The sequence below is a fragment of the Nerophis ophidion genome, linkage group LG07, assembly GCF_033978795.1.
Source record: "Nerophis ophidion isolate RoL-2023_Sa linkage group LG07, RoL_Noph_v1.0, whole genome shotgun sequence".
Lineage (NCBI taxonomy): Eukaryota > Metazoa > Chordata > Actinopteri > Syngnathiformes > Syngnathidae > Nerophis > Nerophis ophidion.
Window position 1 is genome coordinate 30,195,959 of NC_084617.1, and position 15,572 is coordinate 30,211,530.

A 15,572-nucleotide genomic window follows, 5' to 3' on the forward strand; every position below is an offset into this window, starting at 1 on the left:
ACCGGGTGATCCGTGCGTTTGCATCCCTCATCCGGTGGAGCCATTGGAGCGGTTCGTGGTCCGAACAGAGACTGAAGGCGCGCCCCAGCAGGTAGTAGCGGAGGGCCCCGACCGCCCATCGGATGGCGAGGCACTCCCTCTCTACCGTACTGTACCTCGCCTCCTGGTCTGAGAGTTTCCGACTGATGTACAGAATGGGGCGGTCGACCCCCCCCCCACCCCATTTAACCCCCCATGCGCCGCCACCCTGTGGCAGCCGCGGTGCCCGCACCTATAACTTGTCACTGTGTCACGTGTGTTTACCTCCGTTGTACTTCCTACATGCAGCCTGAATGCACGGTACTGACACACAGCAGGACTCTTGTCGTCTTTATAATACAACACACACTATAACATGGTGTCAGAAGTCCAAGCAGGACCCGATTATGCCCCACATTCTGTCCGTTGTTGAGACAGTGTGCATTTATCTGTCTTGGTGAGTTTTAGCAGTTTCAGTTAGCCTGTTAGCTTTAGCACCGCGTTGGTATAATGGCATCCAACATCCCGCCTCCGGAGCCCATGAAGATGGCTGGAGACATTCACGGCAACTGGAAAAACTTCCGAGCAGAGTTTGAGGATTATCTGCTGGCAACGGGGCTCAACGAGAAGGAGAAGCCCGTCCAAGCAGCGGTGCTGAGACGGCTAATGGGGAACGACTGCCTCCAGGTTTACAAATACAACCTGGGACTCACCGTCGACCAACAGAAAGATGCCGATGCTATTCTGGAGGCACTGGAGGGATACTTTACCCCCGCGAAGAATGTCACATTCGAGAGGTACGTTTTTGGAAACTTAAAGCAAGAGGAAGGAGAACCCATAGATGCTTTTGTTACAAGGCTGCGAGAAAAGGCTGCCTCTTGTGAATATGGAGCTATAAAAGATGAACTCATAAAGGACAAGCTTGTCCTTGGCATTGCTGATGAGGGGGCCAGACGTCGTTTGCTAAGAGAAAATGATCTCAAATTGGATCAAGCAATCATGATCTGCCGTGCAGCTGAGGTCATGGACAATAAATTAAAGACAATGTCACTGGGCAACTCTGGGCCTGGAGAGAGCATCAATGCCGCGCAGGGGGGACAAAGATACGGACGCAGGTCTGCCGGTAGGTCATCTGAGCCCACCAACACCAGTGCACAGCTCCAGAGAATGAGAGACACAGTGGAATGCAAATACTGTGGTACAAGACACGCACGTGGGCGAGACCAGTGCCCTGCATTTGGTAAATCCTGCCGCTCCTGTGGCACTGCCAACCATTTCGCCAAAGTATGCATGAAGAGGGGTCAGCACGCACGCCAGTTGAATGCTGTGGATGACCCGTCAACAGGGGAACAGGAGGACAGTGATGAAAGAGATGTGTACACAGCAGAGAGCGTGGGAGCGGTGAACACGCAAGGGAAAAAGTGGTTTGTCAATCTGCCACTGCAACAGGGGGTCCAGAGGTGCCAGCTCGACTCGGGAGCCACCTGCAATGTGATTAGCATGAAGGACAAGATGAGACTGGCGCCCAGAACGCCTCTTCAGAAGAGTCACACCAGATTGAAGCTGTACAACAGTGAGTGGATGAACTCGCTGGGGTTGTACAGCACACAGTGTGTCATTAGGGGCAGAACACACAAGCTGGACTTTGAGGTTGTGCATACAGGCCAAATGCCCTTGCTTTCGGGGGAGACATGTGAGAGGCTAGGCCTGATACGATTCACCATTCCTGTGGAGCTAAATAAAGTGGAACACTGCAGGAGGGGAGACCTGACCAAAGAGCGTCTCATCAACACATACCACGACGTGTTCACCAGCCCAGTCGAGTCCCTGCCTGGTGATGTTCACTTTGAGCTGGACAGCAGTGTGGCGCCTGTGCAGTGTGCCCCCAGGAATGTTCCAGTGGTCCTCAAGGCAGCTGTTAAAGCACAGCTCGATCAATATGAAAAGGATGGACATTTAACCACAGTCACACAGCCCACAGACTGGATTAGCAATCTGGTCATAGTGAAAAAAACGGAAAAATTGAGACTATGCATTGACCCAAAGCCACTCAACCGAGCCCTGAAACGGTCCCACTACCTCATGCCCACTTTAGATGATGTGTTGTACAAGCTGCCAAAGGCGCGTATATTCACGCTGGTGGATGCGCGTGATGCATTCCTGCAGTGCCGACTGGATGAGGAGAGCAGCCTGATGACAACGTTCTGGACACCATGGGGCAGAAAACGATGGCTGAAGCTCCCCTTTGGTGTGTCAGTTGCTCCGGAACTGTACCAGAGAAAGCAACATGAGCTCCTAGCTGGATTAACTGGGATTGAGCCCATAGCCGATGATATCCTCATAGTTGGCTGCGGGGATACGGACGAGGAGGCCAACCGCGACCATGACACAAACCTAATTTCCCTAATGGACAGATGCAGAGAAGTTAAGCTCAGGCTGAGCCTGAAAAAGTTGCAGTTCCGAGTGAAGGAGGTCCGCTTCCACGGCCACATACTGTCTGCCGAGGGTCTCAAGGCTGACCCTGACAAGATCAGGGCGGTTCTGGACATGCTGAACCCCACAGACGCTAAAGGGGTCCAGCGGTGTGTTGGCTTTGTGAACTATCTTTCCAGATTCATGCCCCGCCTGTCAGACGTATGTGAACCATTGAGGAGGCTGCTAGACAAAGATGTGGCGTGGCACTGGCTGCCAAAACATGATGCTGCCATGAAGGAAATGAAGACACTGGTCACAGCAGTACCGGTCTTGCGCTATTATGACGCCATCAAGCCACTCACCATACAGAGCGACTCCAGTCAGACAGGCCCGGGCTGCTGTCTGCTACAGGAAGGGCAGCCTGTCACTTTTGCTTCCCGCGCCCTGACCCAGACGGAACAAAACTATGCACAGATAGAAAAGGAGTGCCTGAGCATCGTGTTCGCCTGTCAACGCTTCCACTACTACCTATATGGACGGGGTGATGTGACAGCAGAGACCGACCACCGGCCTTTAGTGTCCATCTTCAGTAAGTCCCTCCTCAGCGCGCCCAAGCGCCTACAGAGCATGCTCCTGACACTTCAGAATTACTGCCTTACGGTGGTGTACAAGCCAGGCCCTGAAATGTACATAAGTGACACGCTTAGTAGAGCCACCACCCTGTCACGGAAGACAGACACACTGTACCGACGAGAAATGGTCTGCAGCATGCAACAGGAGCAGTGTGACGCAGCGGCCATTCAGCAGGCAGGCTACCTCAATGTCAGCAGCCAGCCCCTGGCACAGATCCGAGCACACACAGAGGAGGATGTGTGTCTCCAAACGCTCAAGGCAGTCGTACTGCGGGGATGGCCAGAACACAAAGAGGAAGCCCCCGTACTCATCAGGGACTACTGGGCCATCAGAGATGAAATAAGCGCACAGGATGGCGTGCTTTTCAGGAGCCAGCGTGTCATCATTCCGAAAGCCATACGTCCGGAAATGCTGAGGAGGATCCACTACAATCATGTGGGTGGTGAAGCATGTTACAGACATGCTCGCGATACATTGTACTGGCCCGGCATGCAAGGGGAAGTCAAAGACTATGTACAGCAGTGTTCTGTATGTAACGAGTATGCGCACGAACAACAAAAAGAGACCATGATGTCACACCCGCTCCCCACACGTCTATGGCAGCTGGTAAGCATGGATTTGTACAGCTATGCAGCACAGAACTTTTTGCTCGTGGTGGACCACTACTCCGACTTCTGGGAGATAGACCTGCTCCCTGACTTGTCGGCCGACACCACAATCCGACGAATCAAGGCACAGTTTGCACGTTATGGCGTCCCGGACAGAGCCATCACAGATGGGGGAAGCCAGTTTGCCTGCAGGGAATTCCTGGCATTTGCAAGGGAGTGGAGCTTCGAACATGTCATGTCCTCACCGCGGCACCCAAAAGCTAATGGCAAAGCAGAGTCTGCAGTAAAGATTGTGAAAGGCTTGTGCAAAAAGGCGGACTGTGCCAAAGAGGACCCCTGGAAGGCCATTCTGCATTGGCGAAACACGCCCACTGAGGGCATACATTGTAGCCCAGCACAGCGTCTCATGTCACGAAGGCTGAGAACACTTCTTCCGGTGGCCGACCAGCTCCTTGCACCTCAGGTCATCACAGGGGTTTCCGACAAGCTGAGGGGGAAGCATCAGGCAGCGAAGTTAGGGTATGACAAATCGGCGAGGGATCTTCCGGAGCTGAACGTCGGCCAGCCTGTCAGAATGAAGCCACTCCCGGGGGACAGGACGGGCAGATGGAGGAGAGGGGTGTGCCTGCAGCAGTTGGGACTCCGGTCCTATCTGGTCGACATAGAGGGGACCACATATCGACGCAACAGAATTGACCTTAGACCGGCCGAGGCAATTCCTGAGCAACCGCTGGCTCGACCAGAATTAACCCCAGAGCAGCCTGCGAGTGGCAGTGGCAACAGAGACAGTGTTGGCGGTGCTGGGGAGTCTCCAAGGTCTTCACCGGCCCCAAGGTCATCACCGTCTGCTCCACAGGCCAGAGACACACCGCGCCGTATGCTTCAGGGCCAGACTTTCTCCCGGAGTGGGAGGCTGATTAGGCCTCCTGACAGACTTGACCTCTAGGTCACACATGGACTGTGACACACATATACACACACACACTCACACACTCGAATACACATACAATGGCATCTAGGTCACACATGGACTGTGACACACATATACACACACACACTCACACACTCGAATACACATACATGGACTGTTTGCACTTTCAAACACACATGGACTGTGGATTTTGTTTAAAAAAAAAAAAAAAAAAAAGTGATGTTCTGATGGAGTGTGATTGATGTTCTGATGGAGTGTGATTTGATGACAGGTGTGCTCTTATCCTGCTGCTAGGTAATGTTACGTTCTGTTTTGCCATATATTTGATATCTGATATTGGATGTTAAACCGGGTGTCGCTATCTGAGGTTGAATAGTGTGTTGATGGTCTACAGTGGATTTACAGGCAGCATTGTTCCAGTGGGGATACTTTGCTAAAGGAAGGGAGATGTTACAGGATGATTGTATGGACATGCGGCGCCACCCTGTGGCAGCCACGGTGCCCGCACCTATAACTTGTCACTGTGTCACGTGTGTTTACCTCCGTTGTACTTCCTACATGCAGCCTGAGTACACGGTAATGACACACAGCAGGACTCTTGTCGTCTTTATAATACAACACACACTATAACAGTTTTGTTCAAGCGTTCAACCAGCCCATCTGTTTGGGGGTGATACACGCTGGTGCGGATCGCTTTGATACCCAGTAATCCGTATAGTTCCTTGACTGTGCGTGACATGAAGGACGTGCCTTGGTCGGTCAGGATCTCTTTCGGGATCCTGACCCGGGAGATAATTTGAAACAGCGCTTGCGCTACCCTCCTTGCGGAGATGGAGCGCAGAGGCACTGCTTCGGGATAGCGCGTTGCGTAATCCACTAGGACCAACACAAAGCGATATCCTCGTGAGCTCGGGTGCAATGGCCCGATGATGCCTATGCCTATTCTTTCGAATGGGACCTCTACAAGTGGTAATGGGTGCAAGGGCGCCTTCGGGACGGCCGCTGGATTTACCAGTTGGCATTCCGGGCAGGCGGCTCACCAGCGGCGCACATCTGCCCGAATGCCCGGCCTATAGAACCGGGCCATTACCCGATTAAGTGTTTTGTCGTAACCCATATGTCCAGCCATTGGGTTCACACGCGCCGCCTGGAAAACCATTTCCCGGTGGCGTTTCGGCACCAGCAACTGGGTGATCTCTTCTCCGGTCTGAGTGTCACGGGTCACTCTATACAGCCTATCTCTCATAATGGAGAAATGAGGGAATACCCGCGCCGCTCCCGGGCGCATTAGCTGACCGTCGATATAGTCGACTTGGTCCCAGGCCGCGCGCAAAGTTTCGTCTCGCGACTGCTCGAGGGGAGGCCAGGGGGCCGTCCCGCGAAGCCCCCGCCGGTTCCCGCTCTGCAGTGGCGGAAGGCCCCGCCTCGCCACTGAGAACCGCTCGGATACTCCCTTTTCCTACCGTCCGTGAACGCCTCCCCACACATTGCGTCACGAGAAGTGGAAACCCCGGCCAATTTGTCCCTAATATTATGGGAGGCGTAAGGTGCGCACTTACAGCAACCTTCACACTATGCTTTTGTCCTCGATGCCAAATTTCTACTGGAACAATGGGATACGTGTGCATATCCCCATGAATACATCTAATTCGCCCCTGTGTCGCCTGCCTCAACGCCCTGGGCAGAACCAGGTTTTGGTGGATCATGGTTTGTTTGCACCCCGAATCCACCATTGCCCGGTATATACTCCCTTGAACCCTTACCGGGACACAGTACGCCTCCCCTGGATCGGAGGCGGGTGCTGGGGGCTCGACCACCCGTATCACCTGCCCCACCTCCATCAGTGAGCACTCCCTGCGCACGTGACCAGGTTGGTCACACCCCCAGCACACCGGCCTTGGCGTTCGAGGTGCCGTCTGCGGGGGAAGCCCTTGTTGCGCAGCGCCGGGAACCTGGACAGAGGGAGGAATGTCACACATTTTATAATCCCCTTCTCCCCCCCTCAATAGTGCTGGAGGATGATGTGTGTGCGTGTGTGAGTGTGAGTGTGTGTGTGTGTGTGTGTGTGTGTGTGTGTGTGTGTGTGTGTGTGTGTGTGTGTGTGTGTGTGTGTGTGTGTCCCTGTCCGGGCTGGCGGCCTTCTGAGTCTGCCAGCTCCGTCTCCGGGGTGCTGGGATGGGCCGCTCGGCCGCTCGTGGTGCTGCTCTGGATCTGTCGGCTGCCCGTGGCGCTGGCGTGGGTCTTTCGGCAGTCTTGGCGCTTTCTTCCCGGTATACCGCCAGATGATCCTCGGCCAGGGCCACCGCGGCCATCAGGTCCTGGGGGCGATGGTACCGCAGCCAAGCGGCCGTCTGGGCTGGGATGGCCCCCACAAACTGCTCCAGGAGGATCCGCTCCAGCATCTTTCTATCGGCCTCCTGGGGTTCCAGCCACCGGACAACCGCATCCCGAAGCTGCTGCGCCAGCACGAATGGTCGGTCCTCGGGCCCCAGTCGCATGGCACGGAACCGGCGTCGGTGGTCCTCCGGGTGGCTGCCGATGCGGTCTAATATTGCCCGGCGTAGGTTGGGGTATGCACCTGAGCGTGCGCTGGGAGACTAAGCGCCGCCCGCTGCGCCACCCCCGCCAGGAGCAGCAGCAGCTTGACACCCCACTTGGTGTCCGGCCAGCCGCATGCTGTCGCTGTGGTCTCAAATATGTCGAGGAATACTTGTGGGTCCTCTCCCTCCGACATCCTCTGCATGGCGGTCCCCTTCCCCTTCTCCTTTCCTCTGGACTGGCTCACCAGTGCTTGCAGTACTTGCATCTGTTGCATGCTTGCCTCCATCTGCTGCTGGGTGGCTGCTGACACCTCCGCCAGCACTCTTCCCAGTGCCTCCAGGGGGTTTGGGGCCGTCATCCTTCCTCGGTCCTTGCTTGGTTGGGCGCCAACTGTGACCGGTTTGTGTCGTGGGGTCTTCAGGACCGAAGGATCACAGCAGGAGTTCAAGTTGACAATTCTTTTTAATCTTTTTACACACAATATTTCTTCTTTTGTTTGTTCACAAAAGGATTTTCTTTTAATTTTTAATTTTCACAACAGTTCATCTTCTTCGTTCACTCCCCAAGTCTTTTCAGTCTTAGTTCGTTCACTCACAAGGGTTTTAACTTGCTTAGTCCTCCCACAACCCTTCTGGCGTCCTCAGCACCTCCTGGGGTCCTTCTGGCTTTTCAGCCCCGCCCTGCAGTCACCAACGCTGCTAAATAGAGACAGGTGATTAGATAACTCGTTCCAGCTGAGGTATCTACCTGTCATCTTGCTTCCAGCCGGCTCCTGTGCATGCCATCGCGTGACCACGCCCCGCCTCTCACAGTCACATTTTACACTATTTTTACTTTGCTCCCATGACTTTCATTGAGATGACTACATTCATTGATATAATCATTGTTTATTAATAATCTATTTAGTGTTTGCAAAGACGTATTCTCTAAAAGACTACAATATTATTACAAAATAGCTACTAAATAATTGGAAGTTACTCACCACATACTCAGTACTTGCATAGTTTTTTCACTGAATACTTGGTGAATATTAGATGACTACTTTTGACGTTTACCTGAGTCGTATTACTGAATCGTGATTCTTTTTCATCCCGATGCTAAATCGATTCATCATTTTCAAAAAAAATATGTTTTTGGCCAGTTTTATGCAACCAGCTTTTCTAATCTGTAACCTGCTTTGACTATATTCATAATTCCAAATAATACACTACGAAAGTCGATTCGGAATCGAATGGTCCACCCAGGAATCGGATCAAATTGTTAGGTGCTTTAATAAATAATAATTGTCTATAAAATTATTATATGTACACTTCTGCGTAACATTGTTTACGTATTTACAATAAAGAAAAAAACAAATATAAATCACAAACAAATATAAATGAAAAACATAAATCAACTTACAGAAAATAATAACTTCAACATATTTAGTCTCAAGCAAAAGATTTTAAGTGCATCTATTTGCTTGAAATAAATGAACAAAAAAAAAAAGATCCTCATTTTGAACATTAAAAAAAGTTTGACCGATTTGAACCATTTGATGGTGGAAAACAAAACAATAAAATAAAAAATGTTTAATTTCTCAGCAACTTTAAACCACAATTAAAAAAAAAAAAGTGTGCCAATTGCTTTTAAATCAAAATGAAAATTTCAGCATCAGTGGCAACAATGAGCACATTTGTAGTGGATAATACTAATAAAGCACCTTCCCTTATTTGAGAGAAAACTGCTCTAAAGTAACAATACTCTTGTTAGAGTACAACTTTTGGCTCCCCCCCCCACCTCTGCCAGACACCAGAATGCCCACATAGGTACATTTGTCAATCTGTGATGTCACAAATGGCTAAAACAAAACTGGGGCACCCAAAAGGAGGTTTTTTACAAATGTTGTAAAAAAAATCAGTTTGTTGATAAAAACACGGACAGTTTGTTCTTCACATTTTTTTTTATTGCACAGTAAATCATTTGGAACACTTCTTGGACTGCGTTAGTTCATAACGGGACGTCTTCTGAGTAGAGTAGTTACTTGATACACAACACTTTCACTTTCACTTTCAGTGTTTGCATCAGACACAAGAACCTGTTAATGAACCCATGACATCAAAGGTATGCAAAATATACCACTAATAGCTTATTATTTCCACCACGGGAATGACACAAACAAACCATGCTTCAGTTCTCATTAAAGAGGACTTTTTGAAAGAAAATTGTTGCCTGGCAACAACACAAATAACAGGAATCATTGTGAATACTTTTGCATTTTCACTGCACACTTTAGCGTTCATTTTTTAAGACAAAACTGTCACTTTTTGCCTGCAGAATCCTACAACATGCAACTCATTCAAATCAGTATAAAAGAAAATACATGAAAATAGTTATACCACCGGTTCAAATTACGTTCAGTTGTCTTTTTGTCCGAAGACGATATTAGCTTATTATTTTTACTTTTAGAGATAATCTTCAATGTCCATAACTATTTCTTCTCGGACTAGTTAAATAAGCACTATTATACTCTTCATTTTTAGATTGGAATGCGTCAGATGAGAAAATGCTAGATGTAACCAAGCTAGTTTAGAATGCTGCAAAAGATTGTGTTTCTCTTTAAATGATTTCACAACAAAAATAGAAATACTTCAAGATACGAGTCGACTTGGTTCTTGATTTTCTCCATGGTTGTGTTTTAAAGATTAACCACTTCTTGGGTTGGTTCCCCCTCAGTTGTGTTCTTTCATGTCTGGAGATTCCAGTCGCTACAGCCTAAAGTCGCAGGACATATTTAGCACGTTTGTTCTTACAGAAAACACAAATCTTGGAAAATAAAGCTTTCAGATTACCTCCGGGGGCTTCACAGTGGCAGAGGGGTTAGTGCGTCTGCCTCACAATACAAAGGTCCTGCAGTCCTGGGTTCAAATCCAGGCTCGGGATCTTTCTGTGTGGAGTTTGCATGTTCTCCCCGTGAATGCGTGGGTTCCCTCCGGGTACTCCGGCTTCCTCCCACCTCCAAAGACATGCACCTGGGGATAGGTTGATTGGCAACACTAAATTGGCCCTAGTGTGTGAATGTGAGTGTGAATATTGTCTGTCTATCTGTGTTGGCCCTGTGATGAGGAGGCGACTTGTCCAGGGTGTACCCCGCCTTCCGCCCGATTGTAGCTGAGATAGGCCCCCCGCGACCCCAAAAGGGAATAAGCGGTAGAAAATGGATGGATGGATGGATGGATTACCTCCGGAAGATCTGAGGTTACCTGAACTTATCCCTTTGGGGGAATTTCAGGTCATTTTAAAGTACAGAGAAGTTGTTTCTATTTGGGTGTTGTACTAGTTTTAGGTTGTTTTTACTAAAACATTTTATACATTGTTTTTATGTCAATATATGCAAGTCATTAATTTTTAATTGAGGTTTGTGACTTCTGCGGTTTCTGTGGTTTTTTATATGTGTTTCTGTAACTTTGTTTTGCTGCCCTCTTGGAAAAGAGATTTTGATCTCAACGAGTTGTTACCTGGTGAATAACAAATATTGAATAACTCGAAAAACTTGTTGAAATTATTTAAAACTCAATTTATTTGGTGTTCGACCGCCAAAACATCAGAATTCTAAACAGGATGCCTTTTAAAAATAAAAACAAACCTTCAGATTATAAATATAACATGAGAATACAATAGAATGTGGTACATTATGTAACAATTTGGTACATTAAAGTTGTCTATTTCTGGCTGTTAGCGGATGCTAGCTATAAGCTAATGCTAGCGAGTAAGAACGGACGTTTTTGTCGTATTTTACAGCGTTCACTGCGACATTTACGACGCCAACTAGTGGTGGGGAGCCTCGTAACAGAAACTGGGTCACCCGTTTCCCCATTTGATACTGCCTATCCTGACATACTACTGCATATTAATGATTATACTAATTGATATTATAAATAATCAAGTGATTTATTACTAATGTACATCGTAACACAATGTACATTATAACTCCTTTCCCATTTTCCTGTGATATGTTCAGCCAAACGTGCGATAAACAAAGACAATTTCACTTTAAATTTGAGTTTTTATACAAGTGTGCAACTTCACAAGTAATATAATAATAATGGTAATATTTTAAAGTGCATGAAGTCATGCAGTCGGAAGGCGTGTGATTCAAATTGCAACATTTTCAATAATAATTATCCTCACTCGTAAAGTTTTTGGGGTGCTGGAAAAAAAAATCGGTTCACATTTGTTATTACAATTCCACATTTTTCAAAACGTTTCTAAAATGATGTTTTTAGACCATCTGTGTGTTTACGTCACCAAACAAGAACCGTTTGGAAAAGAGAAAAACTGTAAAATTCAAATAACAAAAAACATCTTCAGAGAATCTGTGTGATTTGAGAATCGCAAATATTTGTTTAAATTTTGAAATATGTGGAATCGAGAATTGTGTTGTCTCAAGAATTGTGTTGAATTGAGACTTGTGTTGAATCAAACATTTTTTTAAAAATGTTGACTCAAGAAACATCTTGTATCAAGAATTGTGTTCAATATAGAATCATGTTGACTCGAGAATGTGTTAAATCAAAAATGTATTTAAATTTTGAATAATGTTGACTTAAGTTTCGTGTTGTACCAAGAATTGTGTTGACTCGAGAATCATGTTGAATAGAGACTCGCGTTGAATCGAAAATGTATTTAAAGTTTGAATAATGTTCACTCAAGTATCGTGTTGAATCAAGAATCGCGTTGTATCTAGAATTGTGTTGAATATAGAATCATGTTGACTCGAGAATTGTGTTAAATCAAAAATGGATTGAAATTTTGAATAATGTTCACTTAAGTTTCGTGTTGTATCAAGAATTGTGTTGTGTCGAGAATCGTGTTGAATTGAGACTCGCGTTGAATCGAAATGGTATTTAACTTTTGAATAATGTTCACTCAAGATTCGTGTTAAATCAAGAATTGCTTTGTTTCTAGAATTGTGTTGAATAGAGAATCATTTTGAATTGAGACTCATGTTGAATTGAAAATGTATTTAAATTTTGAATAATGTTGACTCAAGAATTGTGTTGACTCGAGAATTGTGTTGAATACAGACTCACGTTGAATCGAAAATGTGTTTAAATTTTTAAAAAAGTTCACTCAAGATTCGTGTTGAATCAAGAATTGTTTTGAATAGAGACTCGCGTCGAATCAAAAATGTATTTCAATTTTGAATAATGCTGACTCAAGATTTGCATTGTATCAAGAATTGTGTTGACTTGAGAATCGTGTTGAATCGAAAATGTGTCTACATTTTGAATAATGTTCACTCAAGATTCATGTATCAAAAATCGTGTTGAATCAAGAATTGCGTCGTATCAAGAATTGTGTTGAATAGAGAATTATTTTGACTTGAGAATCGTGTTATATTGAGACTCGCGTTGAATCGAAAATGTATTTCAATTTTGAATAATGTTCACTCAAGATTTGTGTTGAATCAAGAATCGCTTTGTTTCTAGAATTGTGTTGAATAGAGATTCACGTTGAATCGAGACTCACGTTGAATGGTACATTTATTTAAATTTTGAATAATGTTGACTCTAGACTCAAATTGTATCAATAACAGTGTTGAATCAAGAATTGAGTTGACTCGGGAATTGTGTTGAATCGAGACTCGCGTTGAGTCGAAATTGTATTTCCATTTTGAATAATTTTCACTCAAGATTTGTGTTGAATCAAGAATCGCTTTGTTTCTAGAATTGTGTTGAATAGAGATTCACGTTGAATCAAGACTCACGTTGAATGGTACATTTATTTCAATTTTGAATAATGTTGACTCAAGACTCACATTGTATCAAGAATAGTGTTGAATCAAGAATTGAGTTGACTTGAGAATCGTGTTGACTCGAGACTCGCGTTGAATCGAAATTGTATTTACATTTTGAATAATGTTCACTCAAGATTCGTGTTGTATCAAGAATAGCTTTAAATAGAAAATTGCGTTGCATCTACAATTGGATTGAGTCGAGAAACGTGTGAATCGAGACTCGTAAATCGAAAATGTATTTACATTTTGAATTATGTTGAATCAAAAATTGCATTCCATCGAGAATCGAGTTAAATCAAGACTCGCGTTGAATCCGGCATTGTCTTGACTCGAGAGTCACGTTGAATATACAATCGCGTTGCATCAACAATTTCGTTGAATCGAGACTTGTTGAATCCAGAATCGGTGTGAATCGGGAATCGCGTTAACTTGGAAACTTATTTAAACTTTGAATAGTGTTAACTCAGGAATCATGTTAAATAGAGAATGGTGTTTCATCAAGGATCGTGTTGAATGGAGACTCGTATTAAATCAAGAATCGCGTTGTGTTTCAATTTTGAATAATGTTTAATCCAATTAAATAGAGAATTGTGATGACTCAAGAATGGCGTTGAATAGAAAATGCCGATGCATCGAGAATGGTGTTCAAAATGGAAATCGTGTTGATTCAAGAATTTCTGTCAATCGTAAATCGTTTGAATTGTGAATCGTGCAGAACCAAAGATCTGGTTTCGTCGAGATTTGACTCTGAATTGAATCGTCACTGCAAGAATCCAAATCAAATAAAATCGTGAGTAAATGTAAAATTCACATCTCAGATGGGGGCGGGGGTGTGAAGTGAATTGAAGTGAATTGTATTTATATAGCGCTTTTCTCTAGTGACTCAAAGCGCTTTTACATAGTGGAACCCAATATCTACGTAACATTTAAACCAGTGTGAGTGGCACTGGGAGCAGGTGGGTAAAGTGTCTTGCCCAAGGACACAACGGCAGTGACTAGGATGGCGGAAGCGGGGATCGAACCTGGAACCCTCAAGTTCCTGGCATGGCCACTCGACCAACCGAGCTATACCGCCCCGGGTGCTGGAGCCTATCTCAGCTACAATCGGGCCAAAGGCGGGCTACATCCTGGACAAGTCCCCACCTCATCGCAGGGCCAACACAGATAGACGGACAACAATCACACTCACATTCACACACTCGGGACCATTTAGTGTTGCCGATCAACTTATCCCCAGGTGCATGTTTTTGGAGGTGGGAGGAAGCCGGAGTACCCAGAGGGAACTCAAGCAGTCACGGAGAGAACATGCAAACTCCACACAGAAAGATCCCGAGCCCGGGTTTGAACTCAGGACCTTCGTATGTGAGGCACATCCACTAAACCCTGCGCCACCGTGCTTTTATTTTAGTGTATTAATAGGATAATACATTTGCATGAAGTGGGCGTGGCCTTTGTGCAAAAGCATGGAGTTATTATGGGATGCATCGCGCTGAATTTGTACGCATTTGACTGAAATTTCACTTTCTAATAATCACCAGAGAAAAGTTTCCAACTTAGAAAATGAGAATTTAGGGAAGGTCAATCTTTCAAAGTCCACCATTTGGCCTGAGGGCAGATCGCTGAAGGATTGATGAGTACTACACCATGAATACTTAATACTCTCTCAACATGAAATACTTCAGAAACAAAAACAGGCTCAGAGAGAGTAATGTGGGAGGAATGTCAGTCAGCTGGAAAACAACAGATATGTACACATACATACGCACATACACATTAACTACTGGATATGTTTGATACTGGCTCTTTAAGAAGATCATGCAGCTCTTGCACAACAATGGCCGTGAATACACATGGAACAATAATAAATAGGGGCGTGTCCTTCACACTTAGAACGGACGGTAGTTCCAGAAACTGGAGAAGACGGATATCTGCGGGGACAGGAAGATCTTCAGTCAGTCTTGGCTAATGATGAAACCGTTCCTGCAGTAATTTGAGTACCTCCATTACAAAAAAATAATCAGTAATTTTACTTTGGCGCCAGAAATTGTATTTAATGACAAAGCTAAAAGTGCAATGTTACTGTAGTTATTAGCGCTAATTGCTGACCCGCTAACATAAGCTACCTCAAGTGGTTTGATTGATTGATTGAAACTTTTATTAGTAGATTGCACAGTACAGTACATATTCTGTACAATTGACCACTAAATGGTAACACCCGAATAAGTTTTTCAACTTTTTTAAGTCGGGGTCCACGTTAATCAATTCACGGTACAAGGTGTAACAATTAACGGTATTATTAAAGTCTATGTTGTCGTACTCTCAGGACCTTCAATCGATAGAAACCGGACTGTTCAGTTTGTCCTCAGAGACGTTTATTCTCTCGTCCAAGTAGGCTTCATGGCTTCGTAATCATAGACTCGATTGGTCATATCAAGTCTTTATTTGATCATTGATAAACCGCAGTAAAACACAAGACGGTTAGTATTACCCTTGGAAATAAAAATACATTGTAAAACCATGATTGATAAAAACACTTTGATAATATCCTGGTGATTCCTCTTTTTAAGAAGGGGAACCAGAGGGTGTATTCCAACTATCGTGGAAACACACTCCTCATCCTTCCCGGTAAGGTTTATTCAGGTGTACT

The 15,572-nt window shown here is 45.5% G+C and overlaps 1 protein-coding gene across 3 annotated transcripts in view; it reads right to left on the minus strand.

The window, feature by feature from the left end:
- Positions 1-7,589: 7,589 nt before the first annotated feature.
- rogdi (rogdi atypical leucine zipper) overlaps positions 7,590-15,572 on the minus strand; it is a 38,840-nt gene continuing 30,857 nt past the window's right edge. The window contains exon 11 of one of the 3 annotated variants that reach the window (XM_061905910.1): positions 7,590-7,841. In XM_061905910.1, coding sequence (XP_061761894.1) covers positions 7,833-7,841 — 9 coding nt within the window. In that variant the 3' untranslated portion in view covers positions 7,590-7,832. Of the gene's footprint in view, positions 7,845-9,069; positions 14,854-15,572 lie in introns of those variants that run through there. The other 2 variants (XM_061905909.1, XM_061905908.1) reach the window with 2 other exon arrangements.